The sequence below is a fragment of the Ochotona curzoniae genome, unplaced genomic scaffold, assembly GCF_017591425.1.
Source record: "Ochotona curzoniae isolate NIBS_2020 unplaced genomic scaffold, NIBS_Ocur_1.0 contig_1482, whole genome shotgun sequence".
NCBI classification, from domain to species: Eukaryota; Metazoa; Chordata; class Mammalia; order Lagomorpha; family Ochotonidae; genus Ochotona; species Ochotona curzoniae.
In genome coordinates, this window is record NW_024465100.1 from 6405211 (window position 1) to 6424875 (window position 19665).

The following is a 19665-nucleotide window of genomic DNA, read 5'->3' on the forward strand; positions in this document are numbered from 1 at the left end:
TGTCGGCTTCGGAAGTGCGCGCCGGTGCGGGTCGGCTCCCCCGGCAAAGGGATTCCTGGGGCTCCCTGGCGGAGTGTGGGAGCATGGAGGCCGTTCGCCCTCCCGCCTCGGCGGGGCCGTTCGTGGTGGTCGGGGGCGGCATCGCGGGCGTCACCTGCGCGGAGCAGGTACGGCGGGAGCCTGGGGGATCCGAGTCAGACGCCGGGAGGACTGGGGCGATCCCTCTGCGGAGCACGCGAGGGACCCTTTTTAAATATTATTCCATTTTCAGACAGGTGTCTGATCCTTACCGTTGACTAAGAAAGCATCGTGTATTTCCTATCTTTTGCGAAGGAAGGAGGAATTTCCTACCTGGTTTAAAAAAAAAAAAAAGGAGAGTGGGAGAGATCAAATATAATTAGGGAATAGTTTTCTGTAATGAATAGCCCGGACTGTGTGCTGTACCCTTCTCTCTCTGTCTCTCTCTATCTGCACATAGAAAACTCAGAATTATTTCGCTGATGCAAACACAAGCAGTCACTGCAGTTTTCACAAGTACTGCAGCCGTTCAAGTCTGACATGATGGTCCATGTTTTTTGCCGTGTATTCACGAAGTCAACACCTTGGGTCCCTGCGCAGGTTGTCGAGGTTCCAGCGGCCCTGCTCACTCCTTCTGTCTCTCCGTCTCGTGGGAAGGAAACATAATATTTCATCCATGTTAACCGTGTAGGGGTGCTGGGGGAGTGTTTCAGGGAGTGAAGCGAGGCTGGTAACCTTTTCTCAGAGGAGGTGTCCTTTTTCTCCCAGTATGAAGGAAGAGGTTTATTAATGCAGAAAGCATCGCAGAAAAGGGCGGTAGCATCGTAGTCACCAACACCAACCCTAGAGCCTACAGGGTCTAGTGCATCATGCCTAAGAATGTATAAATAGATGATTGGGAGCAGTGGTTTAAGGTGGCCAAGTTGAGAGGTGCGACTTGCCTGTGGGGCGCTTAAGGCAGAGACAATTAGCACCGGAGACTGGAGAGCTGATAATGAAAGTGGATTTTCTTTCATGTTGAGCTGTAGGGGCCTGATCTAGCAGTGGAAACCCAAAGGGGAGATTTAAATTGGGAGATATGCAGGGGGAAAATGTAGAGAATGATGTAGCAAATACTGAAGAAAGTTCAGATTTAAGAAGAGATAGATTAAATGTAAAAATTAAATTTGAAAGATCCTGTAGGTTTTAAGGATGTGTGGATGGCATGGCTGCTGTTGAAGACAGAGTCGGGAAAAAGCCAGGCTGCACCTAGTGGGGTTACAGAACCGGACCCTGAAATGAGAAAGGGCTTTCTGTGATTTCGAGGAGAGAATGAAGGAGGTTGCAACCTGAGGAAAGTGGTTGAAACCACAGCAGGTCAGCTCTCTGAGTGTGTGTAAAGATTTTATCCTGTTGAAAGAAAATGAAAATATTATTTTGAAATAAATAGAAGTTTGGTGCACCTATGAAAAAAGATCCTTTTTGAAAATCACTCTTTGCTCAGCAGAGCTTTGTTAACTGTGTACTACAAACAGGATGATCACTTGATCAGTATCAGAACTTAACATTCACCAGTGATCGGTAAATGTGAAGGAGTCCCAGGGTAATGGAGACTTTAGAGGAGGGATGGTGGGTTTTTAAATTTCCAAAATTGACTTTATTCAAATTGTGTTATCCTTGCCCCTTAATATTGTTTATTATATTAACTTATGAAGTTATTTACTGTAGTTTTTTTCCCTTTCCTTTTAAAAATAAGTTGGCTCTGCACTTTCCATCAGAAGATATTCTCCTGGTAACCGCTTCTCCTGTTATTAAAGCAGTTACAAATTTCAAGCAGGTAAGAACTTTTGTAAAATATCTTGGTATTAATTTGAAAAAAAAAGAGTGGAAAAGCTTGCCTGGCAGTTTCATGGAGTAGCAGTCTGTTTTTTCTTCTTGGCAAGTAACAATTCTATGTATTTACAGCATACAATGTATTTTGATGAGTGCCTATATTACATACATCTTGTGGCTAAATCAAGCTGTTTACCATGATTCCTCATATATTTATCATTTTTGGGTGGTGAAAACACTTAAAATCTCTTACTAAGGTCCAAATGTACAATGCATTGTCACTGAATTGTATGGTGTACGATGGATCTGTGGAATTTATTCCCTCTTGGAGCAGCCTTAATGGCATCCCGTAAGTTTTGGTATGTTGTGTTTCCATTTTTGTTTGAATTAATTTTCTTTTAAGTTGGTCCTTTAGGAACGTGTCTTACTTCTCCATAATAGTGAATTTTCTGGAATTATTTCTGGTGTTGGTTTTTAGTTTTGTACCATTGTAATTGGGAAAGACATTTGATATGATGTCATTCTTCCTAAATTTATTAAGACTTGTGTCACCTGTCATATCATCTCTCTTGGCAAACTTCACTTATCCATCTTCCTCCTCTTAAGCATTTTTTGGGTGAATTTAATCCATTTACATTCAAAGTAACTATTGATAAGTGAAGACTAACTTCTGTCATTTTCTTAATTGTGCCCTGGTTTTATAAATTATTAATTTCTTCCTCCCCTGTTTTCTTGTTTATGATTAAATGATTTTTATGGTGTTAACACTTTTTCTGATTGTGTAATATAACTCAACCAGTGTTTTCCAATACATAATGTTAGAAAAGCCATTCAGAGTGATGGAGGCACCAATGGATTTTAGAGGAATGGTATAAAAATTCTTTGATTATACTTCCACATTTTACATTATAACTAATCCATAGATTAGAAAGCATCACTTGCCTGATTTTAGTATAACATCAAAGAAAAATATAAAATTATCTGAAAAAGCTACATGTCTGTGTGAGGCCAAATTATCTTCCCGTTCTTCAACCAGAGTGACATACTATAGTAGACTGACAGAAGCAGTTAAGTGAAAAAGAAACATAGAAGATACCTTCTGTTAAGCCATATAAAGAGATTGGCAAAGATGTAAACCATTGTCATTCTTGTCATTTTTTTGATAGTATTGTAATTTTCATTGAAAATTATGTATATTAAACGTGCATTAGACTTTTTATTTCTTTTAAGTGAACGAAGAAATTTTTCTCAGTTGTATTTTCAAAAGCATATTGCTAGGCATGATTTATGTAAACAAAAGTTCTCTGGGGTCCTCAATAATGTATAAAATGTTCATGGACTTTGAGTCTAACAGATTTAAAAAGCTCTAGTGTGGTAGGATTTTCATGTAGTGTTTAAGGAGCAGCAATCTGCAGGGCTCAGCGGCCCTTCCATAGAAAACTGTGAGAGAGAGTAGATAAATCAAGTGGGGTCACCCATGGACAGGGGTTCGAGAGCTAAATAATGGTTGAGAAGTCAGCAAAAAAGGAAAGGGTTTGCTTAAAAGATGAAGTGATGTGCAGTGTAATCTTTGCCAGTTTGAATGGAAATTGAGTTCAGGAAGATGCTGAAGGTTCTAGAGTCTAGAGACTGTGTCCCAGTGTGGTTAGCTAGACGCGGAGAGGGAGCCAGCAGGACACGGGACTGCATGAGCTGATTCCATCAAACATGCGGAAGTAAGCAGCATTAGCCCTCCTTCCACAGGTCAACCTCTCTTCACAGCCCAGGAAACTAGCTTCCTACGCTTGTCCAGGCATGGCACAATTAATAATCAAATTCAGCTGCTAAAATGCCAAGTGCATTCCCTTTTCCACTGAGTGTCATTCAGTTAGCTAGCTTTCTTATATGAATATTTCATGGTAGTAATAACATTAAATGAGAACTGATTTATTTAAGATTCTTGAAAGAAAGTAATATCTAAATATATATTTTTACCACTTTGATCTAATGCAGGTTTCCAAAATATTAGAAGAATTTGATGTTGAAGAACAAGCAGGTACCATGTTGGAGAGTCGCTTTCCCAACATTAAGGTTATAGAATCTGGAGTAAAGCAATTGAAGAGTAAAGAACACGTAAGATGATTTTTTTCTCAATGATATTTTCCATTGTTATATCTTGACCAAGTTATATACGCCTTCTGTTTGTCTCACCACTACCATTAACAGCATTTAAGCGCTAATGTGTAAAGTTTAGTGACAGTGAATTCCATTAATTAAAAAAAAAAAATAGGAAAATATGCAGTTTTATTAACTTATTAAGCTAATGCAATTATTTGGTTTGCATGTTAGTTTCACATGTCAGATTACATTAATGTCCACTGTGTTTTTGATCGTTTTGAAACATACTGGGTAAAATACAAGGTACCTGGATCTAGGAGCTGTCAGAAACATAGATCATACCATATAACTGCATGGCATGTCAAAGGCATAGCCACTAAAAGATTATCATCAAGATACTGATATTAGGGAAGGTAAGACGAAAGGCAAGGTGAAAAAGGCATTCCAAGAAGGAGATACTGCTTACGCAAGAGCCCAAGAAGGGAAGAGGGCATTTGGAAAAATAAGTATAGCAGGGATTGGAGTGTGGATAAGGGAAGGAAATGGTTAAGTAATAAAGCAATATTTCTCTCTGTGACCCTTAGCTAGCCACCTAGCTGTGTCATGCATTCCCTCAGAAATTTCCAGCCCTTAGTCTAAGGGTTGCTGAAGGGTGCAGATCCATTACACTTTCTGTAGTTAATTCCAGCTGATTGGTGGTGTAGGACTTACCTGTCCCCGGCTTGGACTCTTGTCTAACAGATTCCTCTCTAGCCTGGCACAGTGGCTCAGTGGTTAAATCCTCACCTTGCATGTACCTGGATCCCATGTGGATGCAGGTTTGTGTCCCGGCCACTCTACTTCCCATCTAGCTCCTTGCTTGTGGCTTGGGAAAATAGTAGAGGATGGCCCAAATCTTAGGAGCCTGTACCTGTGTGGGAGACCCAGAATCTCCTGGCTCCTGATTTCAGGTTGGCTCAGCTCTGGCCATTGCTGCCATTTGGAAAATCAACCAGTAGATCTCTCTGTCTCTCCTTCTCTCTATAAATCTGCCTTTCCAACAAAAGTAAACAAATCTTAAAAAACACCAAATAGATCCCTCTCATGAGCTGGAGAATTTCCATTCAGTACCAGTGGACGTGTCCCCTGCCCCACATCTTCAGTGAAAACTCAGCCAAGAAGGTGGTCTAATCGTACCTCATGTGCCCCAAGGCCAGACCACACACTCACAGGTTCTGGTCCCTGAGATCAGAGATCCTGATGTGTCTGAGGCCAACATGAGATGAAGGCACAGGCTGCTTGCTGATGCTGAAAGCTGTTAGGGTCCCCCCCGCATCTTCCACCCGACATGGCCCAGCTGCAGCTCTCACACACCAGCAGGTGCAGCAGCCTAGCCCAGGGAGTTACATGGCACAGGCCATCTAGGCTCCCCTGTCAAGCCGGGAGATTGTATTCTTGTGCTTCGTTAGGCTTGTAGATGCTGTAACAAAGTGTTGGGTTGGTCCACCCAGAGATAACCTTTTTTGCTTATGTCGTGACCAAATATTTGACTTGAAATGAACTTGAATCCATATGTACAAGTCTCCCTTGTTTTCATTGTGGCATGTGTTTACAGTGCATTTTAACAGAAGACGGCCGGCAGCATGTGTATGGAAAACTCTGTCTGTGTACTGGAGCAAAGCCAAAGCTGATCTGTGAAGGAAATCCTTACGTTTTAGGAATTCGCGACACAGACAGTGCTCGGGTGAGTGTTACGGTCGGATCATAGCGTGAACACAGAATGAAGGTTCCTCCCTTCCACTTGCCTGCATGTGAATCCCTAACTCGAAGAGCAGCTTCGTGATGCTGCAACTGGAAGGTGATCATAATGTTGGGTTGCTTGCAATTTCAGTTCATTTTTAGTTGGTTTGATTTTTACTTCCAGATGATCCATGTGCTTCTGGTGCGATGTCTTAGACGTATAAAAGGGCTGTGCTGATTGTGACAGTCTGCATTGAACACATATTCATTATGACACCTGCACATGTGTGACCTGCCACCTAAATAAAGTAACGGTCTTTTCCACAGAAGTAAAGCAAATATAGAATTTACAGAGCTTACTGCTTAACAGCAAAAATGAAAATCAAAAGGTCATGACGATATGAAACCATGATAGAATCATGAAACTGAATAACTTGGCTTACCGTTCTGCCCAAAACTTGATGAATACCCTAATAAAGCAATATTTCTCTCTGTGGAACATATAAGTGCTTCTTGTAAATTTTTTAGCGTTTATTAACCCTTGCTGCCCCTCTTCCTGGGGTTTCTGTATTAATTCTCCTTGCCTTGAGCTCACAGTGGTTGCCTTGTTGCCTGAGGTGAAACATTTTGTATTCTTGGGAATTATGTTGTCTTTAAGCCTATTCATTAGGCTAAGAAATTTAACTTTCTCAGCAACATTTCAGGCTCCTGTTACTGAGATGGAGCTCACAGCTGTGTTAGCGAGGGCTTCTGCTTGTCTGAGTGCACTGAGTCCTCCTCATGGTCCTGTGCAGTGCCGGTCACTCCCTTTCCTGAGAGGATGCTGACGTGGAGAGCTTACATACTTACCTGCGTTAAAGTCGTTTTTAAGTTTAGCAGATGCACAGTTTATACTCAATGCCTTTCATCTCTACGTCAGGTGGTTCTTACAGATCTTTCTTCAATTATGTGCCACCTTCGTGTAGAATTTTATAGAAGTCAAATCCACTGGTTATTTATTACATAGTATAAATTTGGGGGCCAATTTAGTAAAAATGGTTACTTAGTAGTAGGAGAAATTTATCTGTTCGCTGTCTTCTTGAAGTAAAAGAATTATTCTGGGCTTTCAGAAGTACAAGAAAATGCACAGTACCTTCTCCAAGCTCACTATCACTGCTCACGGAGTGATGCGTTATAATATAGTGATGTTATAATGGCAAAATGTAACTTTCTTCAGTAAACTTTAGACATTGTTATGTGCCTGTTACTCCTGACAACTTAGAGCTGTATTCTCCACCCAGTCCTTGCAGAAACATTAGGAGATGTAGTCATTTATTTTTTCCATTTTTTGGTGGAAGAACCTGATGCACAGAGAACGTGGGCAGCCTGACCAGGAGTCCCAGTCAGGCCCTGCTGCAGCTGGGTGACCCAGGCTCTGTGCCCCTGGCCGCTCTGCGGCTGGCTTCTCAGTCCTGAGATAGTAAAATGTTGAGTGACTCTAAGGAAATGCAGCGACGGATAACTAGAAGAAAAGGAGTAACACTTGATTTGGGCTGATCGTTGGAAATGTGATAACCTAGAAGCAGAAATTCTTACTGCTCAACATATAGTATGATAAAAGGCAAGGAAAATCCTTGCCAGTTTATGATATTAACTGGAAGGGTACATCCAAGTGATAGTGAGACTTACTCTCCCTTGCAAATGCAATAAAATAGATTTTTGGAATATTTTGAATGCCCACTATTTTAAAACACTGTCTCATTTTCATTTTAATGTAGGAATTTCAGAAACAGCTTACTAAAGCAAAAAGAATAATGATCATAGGGAACGGCGGTATTGCACTTGAGCTAGTGTAAGTATGCTTTTTTAATGTTATTTAAGAATTACTCTGACTCGTGGTTATTGGGAGAAAGACCTTGGAAATACCTTTGATATTTGAAAATTGAAGATAGATATAATTGTTTTCCTGTATTTTAAAGCAGATAAACTGCTATCCTGAATTTTTACTTTAATTTTTGTCTTTTCTAGAATACATGATTATAAGAATTAAACTATTAACATTGAAATGCCTTAACTGTCAGTAGGTCATTCACTGGTGACTGACTGGATTTGACCCACAGTTGTGTTTCATAACCATGTGCTGTGTCTCAAAATAATGTAAATGTGTACACTGTTAGGTTGCTAGTCACTGCCCCGCCAATTTTTATTGGTTAAACCCATCTTGTTTCACTCATTGTAGTTACCTGCTTGGCCAGTGACATCCACTATCATTTGTGATTCTTAATTTGGGATATGTAGTACTTCCCAGCTTTTAGTATTTTCGAGACTTTAGAAATGTGAGCACATTGATTCATAAGAAAATTTCAACTTCAAAAAACATTGAGAAAACCAGAGCCAAAAGCAAAAAAGGGGGTTGAGAGTGGCTTCAAATCATGACGTACATGTAACCTATTTTGCCTATTAGAAAAGGTGTCAGTACTGTAATTATTATTTACATTGAAAAAGTTTGTGATATTCAGAAATGTTCGTTATGATGTCCCATGTCTCACAACATGGAACTTCTTCCTGGTTTCCTGTAGGTTGGAGAGTGAAAGCTATGCATTTTTGTAAAACTCATAGTTTGGTGCTCAGTATCTCTTTAAAAAGGTCCCCTGTGCTACTGTTCTCAGTGTGGGCCCAGTGAATGAGTCTTTGTCATGAAAAATGACATATGTAAGCCCTGTCTAGTGTCTAATTGCGCTGTGCTCCCCTGAGGTGAATACTTTTTCAGTTTACTTTTATTTTAGGTATCTCTGTTTTCTTCTTTCCAAGTATAAGTCAATGTCACCTTTTCAAACACACAGTTTTTTTTTTAGAATTTTACAAAACTAATAGCTCACTGTCTGCTTTCTTGGTTATGAACTTGAGGTGTATCCCCTGTATGTGATCCAGTCTTGTGGAGGTTATTGACAGTGTGATTTAAGTTGGGGTAAGAGGATTAGAAGGCGTCCCTTGAGGTTAATTAAGTACAGAAATAACTCGTAGGAACCATGCAGTGGCAGAGCAGGCCAATCCTCTGCATTTCATAACATGCCTATGTATAAATGGGGTATAAATACAAACATGTTTTCTGCTGGTCAACAAAGATGGCATGAGATGCACAATTATCTCTGGATTATCTGAAATTTTGTGACTGAATATTTGCTGGCATTAAGAAGGCAAAAAATTAATTGCAAATGGCTCTTGTACCTTAATTATGTTAAGCAGCCATTTAGGGAGTGAACCAGTGAAAGGAAGATCTCTTTCTCCACCTTCCCACTCTGTAACTGTGACTTTCAATAAATATAAAAATAACACAGTATCCTGATTAATATTACATGTTCAAATAAAAATCTCATTAGTTTGGGGGAGGGGCATCCAAATTGTTCCAGATGATCTTATTTTATACTAGTTGTATTAAAACAGTTTTTAATTTTTAATAAAGTGAACAAACTTCTTGTACTTCCTGATACAGATTCAGGAGCAAAATGGTACCACACTACTCTCCCTCGCCCACGTTCCCACCTTTCCTCTCCTTCCTCATTTTTTGTTGCTTTAGTTTTTACAGTGGCATTCTTTCTGTTCTAACAGTTGCAGATTTAACTGTCTATTAGGAAAAAAATTAAATCGTGAAGTAGGAAAAAAACAAACAAAACAATGTTCCTCAAGACTAAAGCTATAAGTAACAGTCAACTTTAAAAATGTCATTGTTGCTCACAGCGTTTACACTGTGCTGTACTCCGTATTTTGGGTACTGCAGATCATGGAAAAAGTATCTGTCTTTGAGGGACTGGCTTATTTCACTAAGGATAATGGCTCCCATTTGTGTTGATTTTGTTGCAAAAGATAAAGTTTCATTCCTTGTTATGGCTGATTAGCATTCCATAGTGTATATATTTTCTGTAGTCAGTCAATGGTTACTGGACATCTGGCTTGATTCCATGGCAATGACTAATAGTAGATAATATCCCAGAATGGATGATAAATTATGTGATACATTGACTTTAAAGGACAATGAGTTTTTATAGGAAAACCACATTCTTGAGTGTCCCAACCCAGAAATAAAATATCAGATACCTGAGCGCTCTGGATAGCCTGGAGGCTGGGCTGCAGATGCCATGGTTGTTCCATCCTTCCTCCACGATCCTTGACCTTCCTGTGAACTGCATCCTTTTTTACTTAAATGACTTGGGATTTTCCAAGATGACAGGAATTAAATGCAGGCAATGATTTCTTTGTTACTGAATGAATATTTTACTTTTTAAATCTGATTCTTTTCCTTTATTATCCCCTTCTATAATGTGGTGCTTTGAATACAAAAGGATATTAAGTCAGTCTTTCCCAAACTGCCTTAAAAATATGTTTATTACTCTCCCTTGAGAGATGATGATTATTTGTTGATATGAAGATTTGTTTGGACTTTTGAAATGAAATAACTTTAATATTACTCTTAGATATGAAATTGAAGGCTGTGAAGTGATTTGGGCCATTAAAGATAAAGCCATTGGGAATACATTCTTTGATGCAGGAGCAGCTGAATTCTTGACTTCTAAGCTTGTTTCTCAAACACCTGAGCCCAAAATCGCACATAAAAGAACCAAATACACAACTGAAGGTAAGTCCACCACCTGCTCATTAATTTCACAGATGAATTTAAAGGGCTCTAGGTCAAGAGGTGCTTTAGATGGTTCATGGAAAATGAAATTTAAAAGATTTATTTTGGTGCAAAAACTGTTGTGAGATGTAGGTAGAGTTTTTTTTTTTTTTTCACAGTGTATATTTTCTACAAACTTTTTGTTTCATATACTTGGAAGATAAGAATACGAATCATATTTCCTTGTATATCCTTATATGAAGCTTTCAGATTTTCTAGAACATGTGTAATTAAAACAAGGTTGGGCTAGCATTGTGGTGTAGCCGGCTGTCTGCAAGCCAAGCTGCTGTCTGTGGCAGTGGTGTCTCTTATTGGTTGCTCTTTGAGTCCCACCTCTTCCACTTCCTACCCGGCTCCCTGCAAATGCATATGGGAAAGCAGCAGAGAGTGGCCCGGGCGCTCATTCCCTGCAACCGATGTGGGAGAGCTGGAAGAAATGCCTTCTTGGCCTGGCCCAGCCCTAGCCATTACAGCCATATGGCGGGGGTGAAGCAGTGGACGGAGGAGGGGTGTGTGTGTGTGTGTGTGTGTGTGTCTATCTTCCTCTGTCTATGTAATTCTGACTTTCAAGTAAATAAATAATTCTTTTTTAAAAAAAAAACAGAATTTAAAATAAATTCAACTAGCCCATCTGCACGTGTGCAGATTTTATAACTGGGGAACATCTCAGACAGTTTTGTAAAAATGTGAGTTTACAAATGAATACACATTTCACACTTCTCTAATAGCTTTTTAAAAAATTGTCTTACTTGTAAAATTAGCGAATTCTCTCAAGTTTTGCAGATACTGAAAATTGACAAAATCTTGAAAATTGAAAAGTTACTTTCTTTGCCTTCATGGTAATCAGTGCTGTATAGCATCAAAACAATAAGTTGGATATACTTCACACTCCCATTTTGTAGTTGTACATCAAAAAATATTAAAATAATGAACAAAGTGGAACCTACAAGTAGATAGCTTACTCACACTGACTGGGTACGTTTGCATACACATAAGAACCATCACACTGCCTAACAGAATATAAGCATGACTCTTTGGCTGTTTTTATATCCTTTGCTTGATCTCTTTAGGAAGAAAAAAGGAAGCAGGAGGCAAAGCTAATGCTGATAAGATAGGCAGTGCCTTAGGACCAGACTGGCATGAAGGCTTGACTCTTAAAGGAACAAAAGAGGTATGTTTTCAAGTACAGATTTAAGCTGTCTAAAAACACAATTGTAAATACTTAAGCCACTGGTTAAGGATTAATTGCTAACACAGACATATTGTCAAGAAACTGCTAAATCATGTTACTCAAAATCCAGGATGCTAGGAAAGAACTTCAGCACTTAGCTCTCCACGCAAAATAGGTGAGTGTCAAATCCATCTCAAAGCAGCCCTTTGCTTGCTTGTATCTCACTTGCCAGGGACAGTATCTCCATATCAGGCTAGGTGTATACAAAAGTCTTGTTTAGGTTAATGTTTTCTTAAGATCTCTGCAGATGCATGCAGTAACTACAATTATAACAGTGTAAAGATTATTAGATGGATTCAAAATGCACACTGTCCTAACTGGGTAGGAAGATGACTTGCTTGTACTGGTTTATGCATTGGATTTGTTTCTTTGTAATGCTTGTTAAAAGGCTGTGACATTTCAGTGTCACAAGAAGCATGCATGTGGTCTTCACTACTGTGCATGATTTCTATCAAGATTTGATCTTCAGCCTTGAGTAGGCTGCTATCATGGTGTATCTACTTTTTTTTCTGATGGAAACTAGACAGTAATTTCTTTCTGTAACCTTAGATCCTAAAATCAGTTGTGTTTTTTACCCTGAGAACTCTGATAGTTAGCATTTGTTGTCTACTAAAACCTACCATTTCACTAAATTTATGAGATATACCAATAAATGAAGATAGACCTGGAGGCTGGCACCATGGTGTGATAGAATAAGCTTCTGCCTCAGTGCCAGCATCCCAGATGGGCAGTGGTTCAAGTTCAGGTGCTCTACTTCCCATCCAGCTCCCTGTTTAGAGCCTTGGAAGGCAGTGGAGGATGGCTCAAGTCCTTGGGACCCAGAACCCATGCCCACATGGGAGACCCGGCTCCTGGCTTCAGATGTGTTCAGCTTCAGCCATTGTGGCCATTTGAGAAGTAAACCAACAGACAGAGGATCTCTCTGTCTCTCCATCTCAGCGTAACTCTGCCTTTCAAGTAAAAACGTTTTTAAAAATCTTAAAAAATAAATACTACAATGAAAATAGACACGAGACAGCTGAATAGTAATCCATAGCCATTTTAAGGGGTATAGAACCTGGTTGTATATAAACTAAAATCGAAATGTCAATGAAGAAGTCACAAGATGTGGTTAAGAACTTGCATTTAATTTTAACATATTGGTTACTCAATACTATGTCCACTAATTTCATAACGTTATAAATTGTTGCTGATGTTATGTTGGGGCTTTTAATTTATCGGGATGATACTCTGCCGGCTCTACCTTCAGACCAGAGATGGTCTCCCCAAGAAGCTGTCGAACTTATCTGGGCAATAAGATACTGGACTCTATGCTTGGTATATGCTTGCAATGAAAGCATCTCAACTGAACTTGAACTGTGGCAATGCAGCAAAGTGGAAGAATCCACCATGAGGGGAGGGTTTGCGGAGGGGTGGAGGGAATCCCAGTAACTATAAAACTGTGTCACATAATGCAATGTAATTAATTTTTTAAAAAATCTTAAAAAAAAAAGGATAGTTCTTCCTCGAGGAGGTTTTGTAGTCTCTAACCAGTCTGACTGCTGAAAAATATACATAGATCATAAATTTAGGTTAACAAGCCTATTCCCCAGGCTGCTTGCCAGTGCAACCGCTAGGTTTGTGCAGACTGAGTGAAATTTTTCTCTCTCTTTTGCACAGAAATGGCAATGTTTATTTTTGGGCATAATGTGTTATCAGTTACATTAAACAAATTATTTTTTTCTGTTTCCATAATTGTGTTTCCTTCAGCAGCACTAACCCAATTCATTCTTCCTGGAAGTATTATGGTGACTACTATGTTTACTTTTTAAATTTTAGTTTTGTCGTAAGATTCACATTGAAACTGTGTGTGAAGCAAAGAAAATCTACCTTCAGGAAGAATTTAGGATTCTGAAGAAAAAGTCTTTGGCTTTTCCTGGAGACCACGATAGTAAGTCAGCTACAGTTGACAAAGGCAAGTAATGAAACTACTTATTTAAAAGGAAGACAATTTACTCTGACCATATTATATTAGAAAACCAGTAGGAGTGAGGTTTTAACCTAGCACCCATAGCCCATAAATCCCATATGAAAGTGTCAGGGTTATTCCTGGCTGTATTGCCTAACTCCAGCTTTGTACTGAAGTGGACCCTGGCAAGCAGTAGTGATGGCTCAAATGACTGGGTGTTTGCCACCCACATTGGAGACCTGGATTGCATTCCCAGAGAAGGGAATCAGTTTTGGTCCAGCACACGGCCATTGCAGTCCACTCCCTACTAAAAGGGCCTGGACAAAGCTATGGAGGATGGATCAACGGTTAGGGCCCCTGCCGCCCATATAGAAGGCCCAGGTGAAGCTCTTGGTTCAAGCCTGCCCCAGCTCTGGCTGTTGTGGCCATTTGGAGGGTAAACCAAAAGATGGAAGACCTCTTCATGTGTATGTGTCTGTCTTTCTCTATATGTAACTTTCTTTCTTAAAAATTTTTTCCTTTAAATATTTATTTTTATTGGAAAAGGCAGATTTACAGAGAGAAACAAAGACAGAAAAAAAAAGATCTTCCATCTACTGGCTCACTCCCCAAATGGCCAAAATGCCTAGAACTGAGCTATTCAGGAGCCAGGAGCCAGAAGCTTCCTCTGGGTCTCTCACATAGGTGCAAGGTGCCAAGGCTTTGGGCCATCCTCCATTGCTTTCCCAGGCCACAAGCAGGAAGTCCATATGACATCCTGGTGCTTGAGGGGGAGGATTGGCTAATTGAGCCAATGCACTGCTCCCTAAAACTTCAATTTTCAAATAAATAAATGTTTTCCTTTTTTAAAAAGATTTGGAATATGAAGCCAGCACATTGACTCAACTGGCTAATTATCAGCCTCCAAGCGCTAGCATTCCATACGGGTACCAGTTCATGTCCTGGCTGCTCCACTTCCCTTCCAGCTACCTGCTCATTGTCTGGGAGAGCAGCAGAGGATGACCCAAAGCCCTGGGACCCTGCACCCGCATGGGAGACCCAGAAGTTCTGGCTCCTGATCTGCTCAGCTCTGGCAGTTACAGTCACTTGGAGAGAGTGAATCAGCAGATGGAAGATCTTTCTGCAAATCTGCTTTCCAATAAAAATAAATCAGTAAAAACAAAAAAGACTTGGAATGTGAATAATGAGGATAAACAATGAAAATTTAAAAATCTAAGAACTAGAAAACTAAGTAGAGTACAAAGTTTTGATAGACATTTTTAAGGAAATAATTTAGAAATAATTACTAATTAAACTTGTTAAAATATCTGTGTTCAAATTGAAGGAAAAACTTTGAAAATGCCAGGGTTTCTTAAATATCCCTAAAACAGGATGATGTTGATATTAAAATTTTGACAGATGCACTTCATAACTTTTTAAGGAATAATAGTCCTATTTAATTAGGATTCTGGACATTAATTGGCAATTATATTTGAGAATGAAGTATCCATGTTTGTTTTTTTGTCAGAGATGTGGCCTGTGTATGTGGAACTGACCAATGGCAAGATATATGGCTGTGACTTCATCGTGAGTGCTACAGGAGTGACACCAAATGTAGAACCATTCCTCCATGGCAACAACGTAAGGACAAAGTTTTGGTCCAACTATGGATCTAGTTGAAGTATTAGTTCTTTACATAGATATCTATTTCTCCAGCAGTAGTAACTATTTCAATACAAAACTGTGACTTAAGATGGGTGAAAACAGTTTGGTTTATGTCCATGTCTTACAGTATTCTTTGATTAAAAGTCCTTAGGCAGTTAACACCCCAGCGTAGGTGTCATCAGTAAAAGAGACATACTGCTCAATTTACTTATCTAAAAGTTGCTTAAAGAATAACACCGTCTGTGAATTCTCAAAACTGGAAAACTCCATCTTTATATTTTCGTTTTGTAGCATCTGAGGTTTACATAAAACTGGATGTTTTTGTAATTATATGTGAAGTGAGCATATGGTTAGTGGGTATTTGCGATGTTGAAATTCTTAAGAATTTTATGAGTTTGTTTGAATAGGAATTTGGTCCCTGGAAATCTGACTTTGATTTTAAAGTGCAGCTAACTTTTACGTTACATTTGACTTGCTCTCTTGCTTGTCAAGGAAGTCCCGTGAGCCAATGCCAAGTTTGCTTAGGAGACTGTGGTGTAGTTTGCTCTAGGAGAAGACGGTGGCCTGCAGGTGGACGACCACATGCGCACGTCCCTTCCTGACATCTATGCTGCAGGAGACATCTGCACCGCAGCCTGGCAGCCCAGCCCCGTCTGGCAGCAGGTGAGCCTGCACATTTGACTGTTTGTATCAGGGAGCCCAGCTGAAGGTAGAAGTGCTTGCTATCCGCAAATCCAACTCTGTGATCTTCCAAATCTGTCATGCTAAGCAGGAAGCTATCTCAGAGGTGTTTGGTGATTTAGAAAACAAAACAAGCAAAAAAAAAAAAAAGCCTTTTTCTTTGCCTGCTTGGTAAGCTGTAGATCAGAGTTTAAGAACTGTGAGCTGTTGCTTTCCATTCTCATCACTGCCGTCCAGTAGACACGTCTGCAGGTAGGGGCCGTGAGCTGTCCGCCTTCCTGCATGCAGTCCCTGGCCACACGTACCATGTCAGCACTTGAAGGGTGGATAATGGGGCTAAGGAATTGGGCATTTACGTTTTATTTACTTATAATTAAAGTTAAATGGTTACATAGGCTATTGGCTACCATGCTAGATGCTGGGAAAGAGACGTAAAACAGAGACAAAATGGGGAGACAGGACAGGGATCGACAGCCAAATCGAATTTATATTAAAGAGAAACAAAGTCGCAGAGGGGGGCCACCGGCCAACATGTTTATGAGGGGAACACATGGCAGGGGCCCAGGCCTTTCAGAGCTGAAGATCTTGGGAATATTCCAAGATGGGGAAGTGGGAGAAATGAGGCAGTTTTGCAGGGCCTTGTCAAACTTGGTAGGGCTCGCACCTTGGGGGTGGGCATTTGGCCAGGAACGTAGAAGGCATGGTGGAAACTGGGGCTAAACAGGTGCTTTGAACTACAGGCAGGAATACCTGAGGGGACTGTCAGCTGCCTCATAATCCCAAAGGCTGTGGAACCAGAATGCCTGAGACTGTCCTTGTTCCATAACCTGAACAGCCTTAGAATGAAAAACAAAACTACTGAGGTTAACAATCACATAGATAGGGCCTGGCGCAGTGGCCTAGCAGCTAATGGCCTCACCTTGAACACGCCAGGATCCCATATGGGTGCCGGTTCTAATCCCGGCAGCCCCGCTTCCCATCCAGCTCCCTGCTTGTGGCCTGGGAAAGCAGTCGAGGACAGCCCAACCCACATGGGAGACCCAGAAGAGCTTCTGGCTCCTGGCTTGAGATCAGCGCAGCTCCAGTTGCGGTCACTTGAGGAGTGAATCACCAGACAGAGGATCTTCCTCTCTGTCTGTCCTCCTCCCAGTGGCGTGGCACAGGTAGTGTCCAATGTATGCGCAGGTGAAGGAAGAAACTCAGGCTGAAAAAAAGGTTAAGTATGTGGAAGAGTAGATATTTGAATCTTTGATTCCAAGAAGTGTTCTTTTTACCAAGGAACCCCAAAGCTATGCAGGAATGGAAAAAATATAGCAAAATATAGCCAAGGGGCAGTTGGTACTGTCATGCCGTCGAATATAAGTTTCCACAGCCAGTTGCTCAAGTTCAGTAGGCAGTCTTGGGGCTGGGCACCCGCTGACATACCTGTCTGTTTAACCAGTGGATTAGCTGCACAGTAGGCTGAAGATGAAGGTTACTAGAAGACACTATGTTGTTCAGTGATTATTTGGCATCTCAATTAATATTGACGAAAACTTCAGAGAGGGACCTGGCTAATTAAAATTTTGTTCTTACTGTTAAGAGTCTGAAGTATTTTCATAATATGTAATAGAAATATTTTGAGAATATATGATTGGCATCCTTTATTTCAGAGACCAAATTTTTGGAAGAATTAACAAATATCAAGTCTGTGTTTATAAAGAACTATAGTAATAATCGAGGGCAGTTCAGTGGAGGGGTAGGGGACATGGGGAGGAGTTAAGGGAAATACTAGGGCCTGTGCAACTGTATCATAAATGATAATAATAAAAAAAGGAAGCAAATTTTTTAAAAATGAAAAACAAATATTAAGTCTGTTTGGTAAGTGTGCCCTGATGCCTGCTTCTGTGGCAAAGATGATAATAAAAAGAATGATCAGGGCCCACCTAGCAGCTAAAGTCCTTGCCTTACACGCACTGCTTTCCCATATGAGCACCTGTTCTGATCCTGGTGGCCCTGCTTCCCATAAGCTCCCTGTTTGTGGCCTAGGAAGGCAGTCAAGGACAGCCCAAAGCCTTGGGACCCTGCACCTGCGTGGAAGATATGGTGGAGGCTCCTGGCTCCTGACTTCAGATCAGCACAGCTCTGGCCATTGCAGCCACTTGGGGAGTGAATCAGCGGACAGATCTTCCTCTCTGTATATATCTGACTTTCTAATTTTTAAAAAAAAAAAAAAAAGGAATGAGCTGTTCTGCAGGAATGTCAGATGCCGAACTCCTTTGAGGGAATTAATGAGGTTACAATAAGCTTGTTCCAGGGATGACCATGAAATGATATTGCATCACACGTTCTCCTTTAGATGAGGCTGTGGACCCAGGCCAGACAGATGGGATGGTACGCTGCCAAATGCATGGCTGCAGCCAGCGTTGGAGAGTCCATTGACATGGACTTCAGCTTTGAACTGTTTGCCCACGTAACAAAATTTTTTAACTATAAGGTAAGTTAGTGAGGTTAATGCCTTTTTTGCTTATTGGTCTTACAACCAAATAAAATAATCTGATTTTTTTTTCCATTTAAAATTTGCATGGTTTAAAATCAATTTACAAAACAAGTGACTTCTCATTTCTTCAAATGGTATTACTACTGGTCTTAATTTTTAATAATCTGAAAAATGATAGACTTTACCACTATTTTTACAACTTTTATGTAACTTTCATATTTAAGAGGAAAAAGACCTGTCTAGCTTTAATTTATTTTGATCTAAGTTTTATTTGCGGTTTACCTTTCCTTTGTAAGGGGAATCGGGAGCTAGCATAATCAAGAATGAACTACTTGTCTTCCCACATAGACTATCTTAACTTCATTTTCTTTACATCAACCTGAGGCAGGCTTTTTTCTTCTTAATTTTACATGAGGAGAAACACAACCACACAGTTTGGGAAAACAAATAATTTGTGCATGAAACCTCTAACTCAGTTTCACTAAATCTGAAGCCTGGTTAATACAGTACAAGCCACCTCTCTGTACACTCGAGGTGTTTTTAACATCAGTATAGACTGTGTGGTAGTGTTACTTGTAGAATTAACACGTGCTAATGCGAGGCGTGCTTTGAGGTTCTCCCCAGTGGCACTGTGAGCTGTGGAATTTGGTTGCAGAGTCTCTTGCTGGCTGCTGTGACATGACACAAAGGAAGTGCACACCGCCTTTCTTTTTCAGGTACTCAGGTGACTAACTTTCGCATCCGTTTCTCATTCCAATACACAGGTTGTGTTGCTGGGAAAATACAATGCCCAGGGCTTGGGCTCAGAGCATGAGTTAATGCTGAGATGTACCAAAGGGAAAGAATACGTCAAGGTCGTCATGCAGAATGGACGAATGATGGGAGCTGTCCTAATTGGTGAAACGGACTTAGAAGAAACATTTGAAAACTTGATTTTAAACCAAATGAATCTTTCATCATATGGGGAAGATCTGCTAGATCCAAATATAGATATAGAAGATTATTTTGACTAACATTGGAATTTCTTCAAGAACCACAGTTTTAAATGAAACACAGAAATCACGAGACAATGAATGTACTGATGACATGAAGACCACACTGCAATGAATAAAAACAGAAATGATAACGGTTGTACTGGAAAAGCATAATAAACTACAAAAATGATATACGTTCAAATAATTTATTTACAGATATAGTTTTCTTTTTTAAAAAAGATTTATTTTTATTATTTTTTTTATTGGAAAGGCGGATATACAGAGAGGAGACACAGAGAGGAAGATCTTCCGTCCAATGATTCACTCCCCAAGTGAGTGCAACGGCCGATGCTATGCCGATCCGAAGCCAGGAGCCTCTTCCGGGTCTCCCACGCGGGTGCAGGGTCCCAA

General features: G+C 40.2%; 1 protein-coding gene across 2 annotated transcripts; it reads left to right on the top strand.

The window, feature by feature from the left end:
- Positions 1-15: 15 nt before the first annotated feature.
- Positions 16-19444, top strand: PYROXD1 (pyridine nucleotide-disulphide oxidoreductase domain 1). 2 transcript variants are annotated; one of them, XM_040967630.1, is made up of 12 exons: positions 16-167; positions 1754-1834; positions 3823-3942; positions 5522-5650; positions 7404-7477; positions 10098-10258; positions 11368-11468; positions 13347-13482; positions 14984-15096; positions 15661-15783; positions 18140-18277; positions 19045-19444. In XM_040967630.1, exons 1-12 carry the CDS (start codon positions 84-86, stop codon positions 19291-19293), a joined length of 1509 nt encoding a protein of 502 aa, XP_040823564.1. In that variant the 5' UTR covers positions 16-83; the 3' UTR covers positions 19294-19444. The 2 variants fall into 2 exon arrangements, with proteins under 2 accessions (XP_040823564.1, XP_040823557.1); XM_040967623.1 differs by lacking the exon at positions 16-167 and having other exon boundaries at positions 263-1834.
- The last annotated feature ends 221 nt before the right edge of the window (positions 19445-19665 follow it).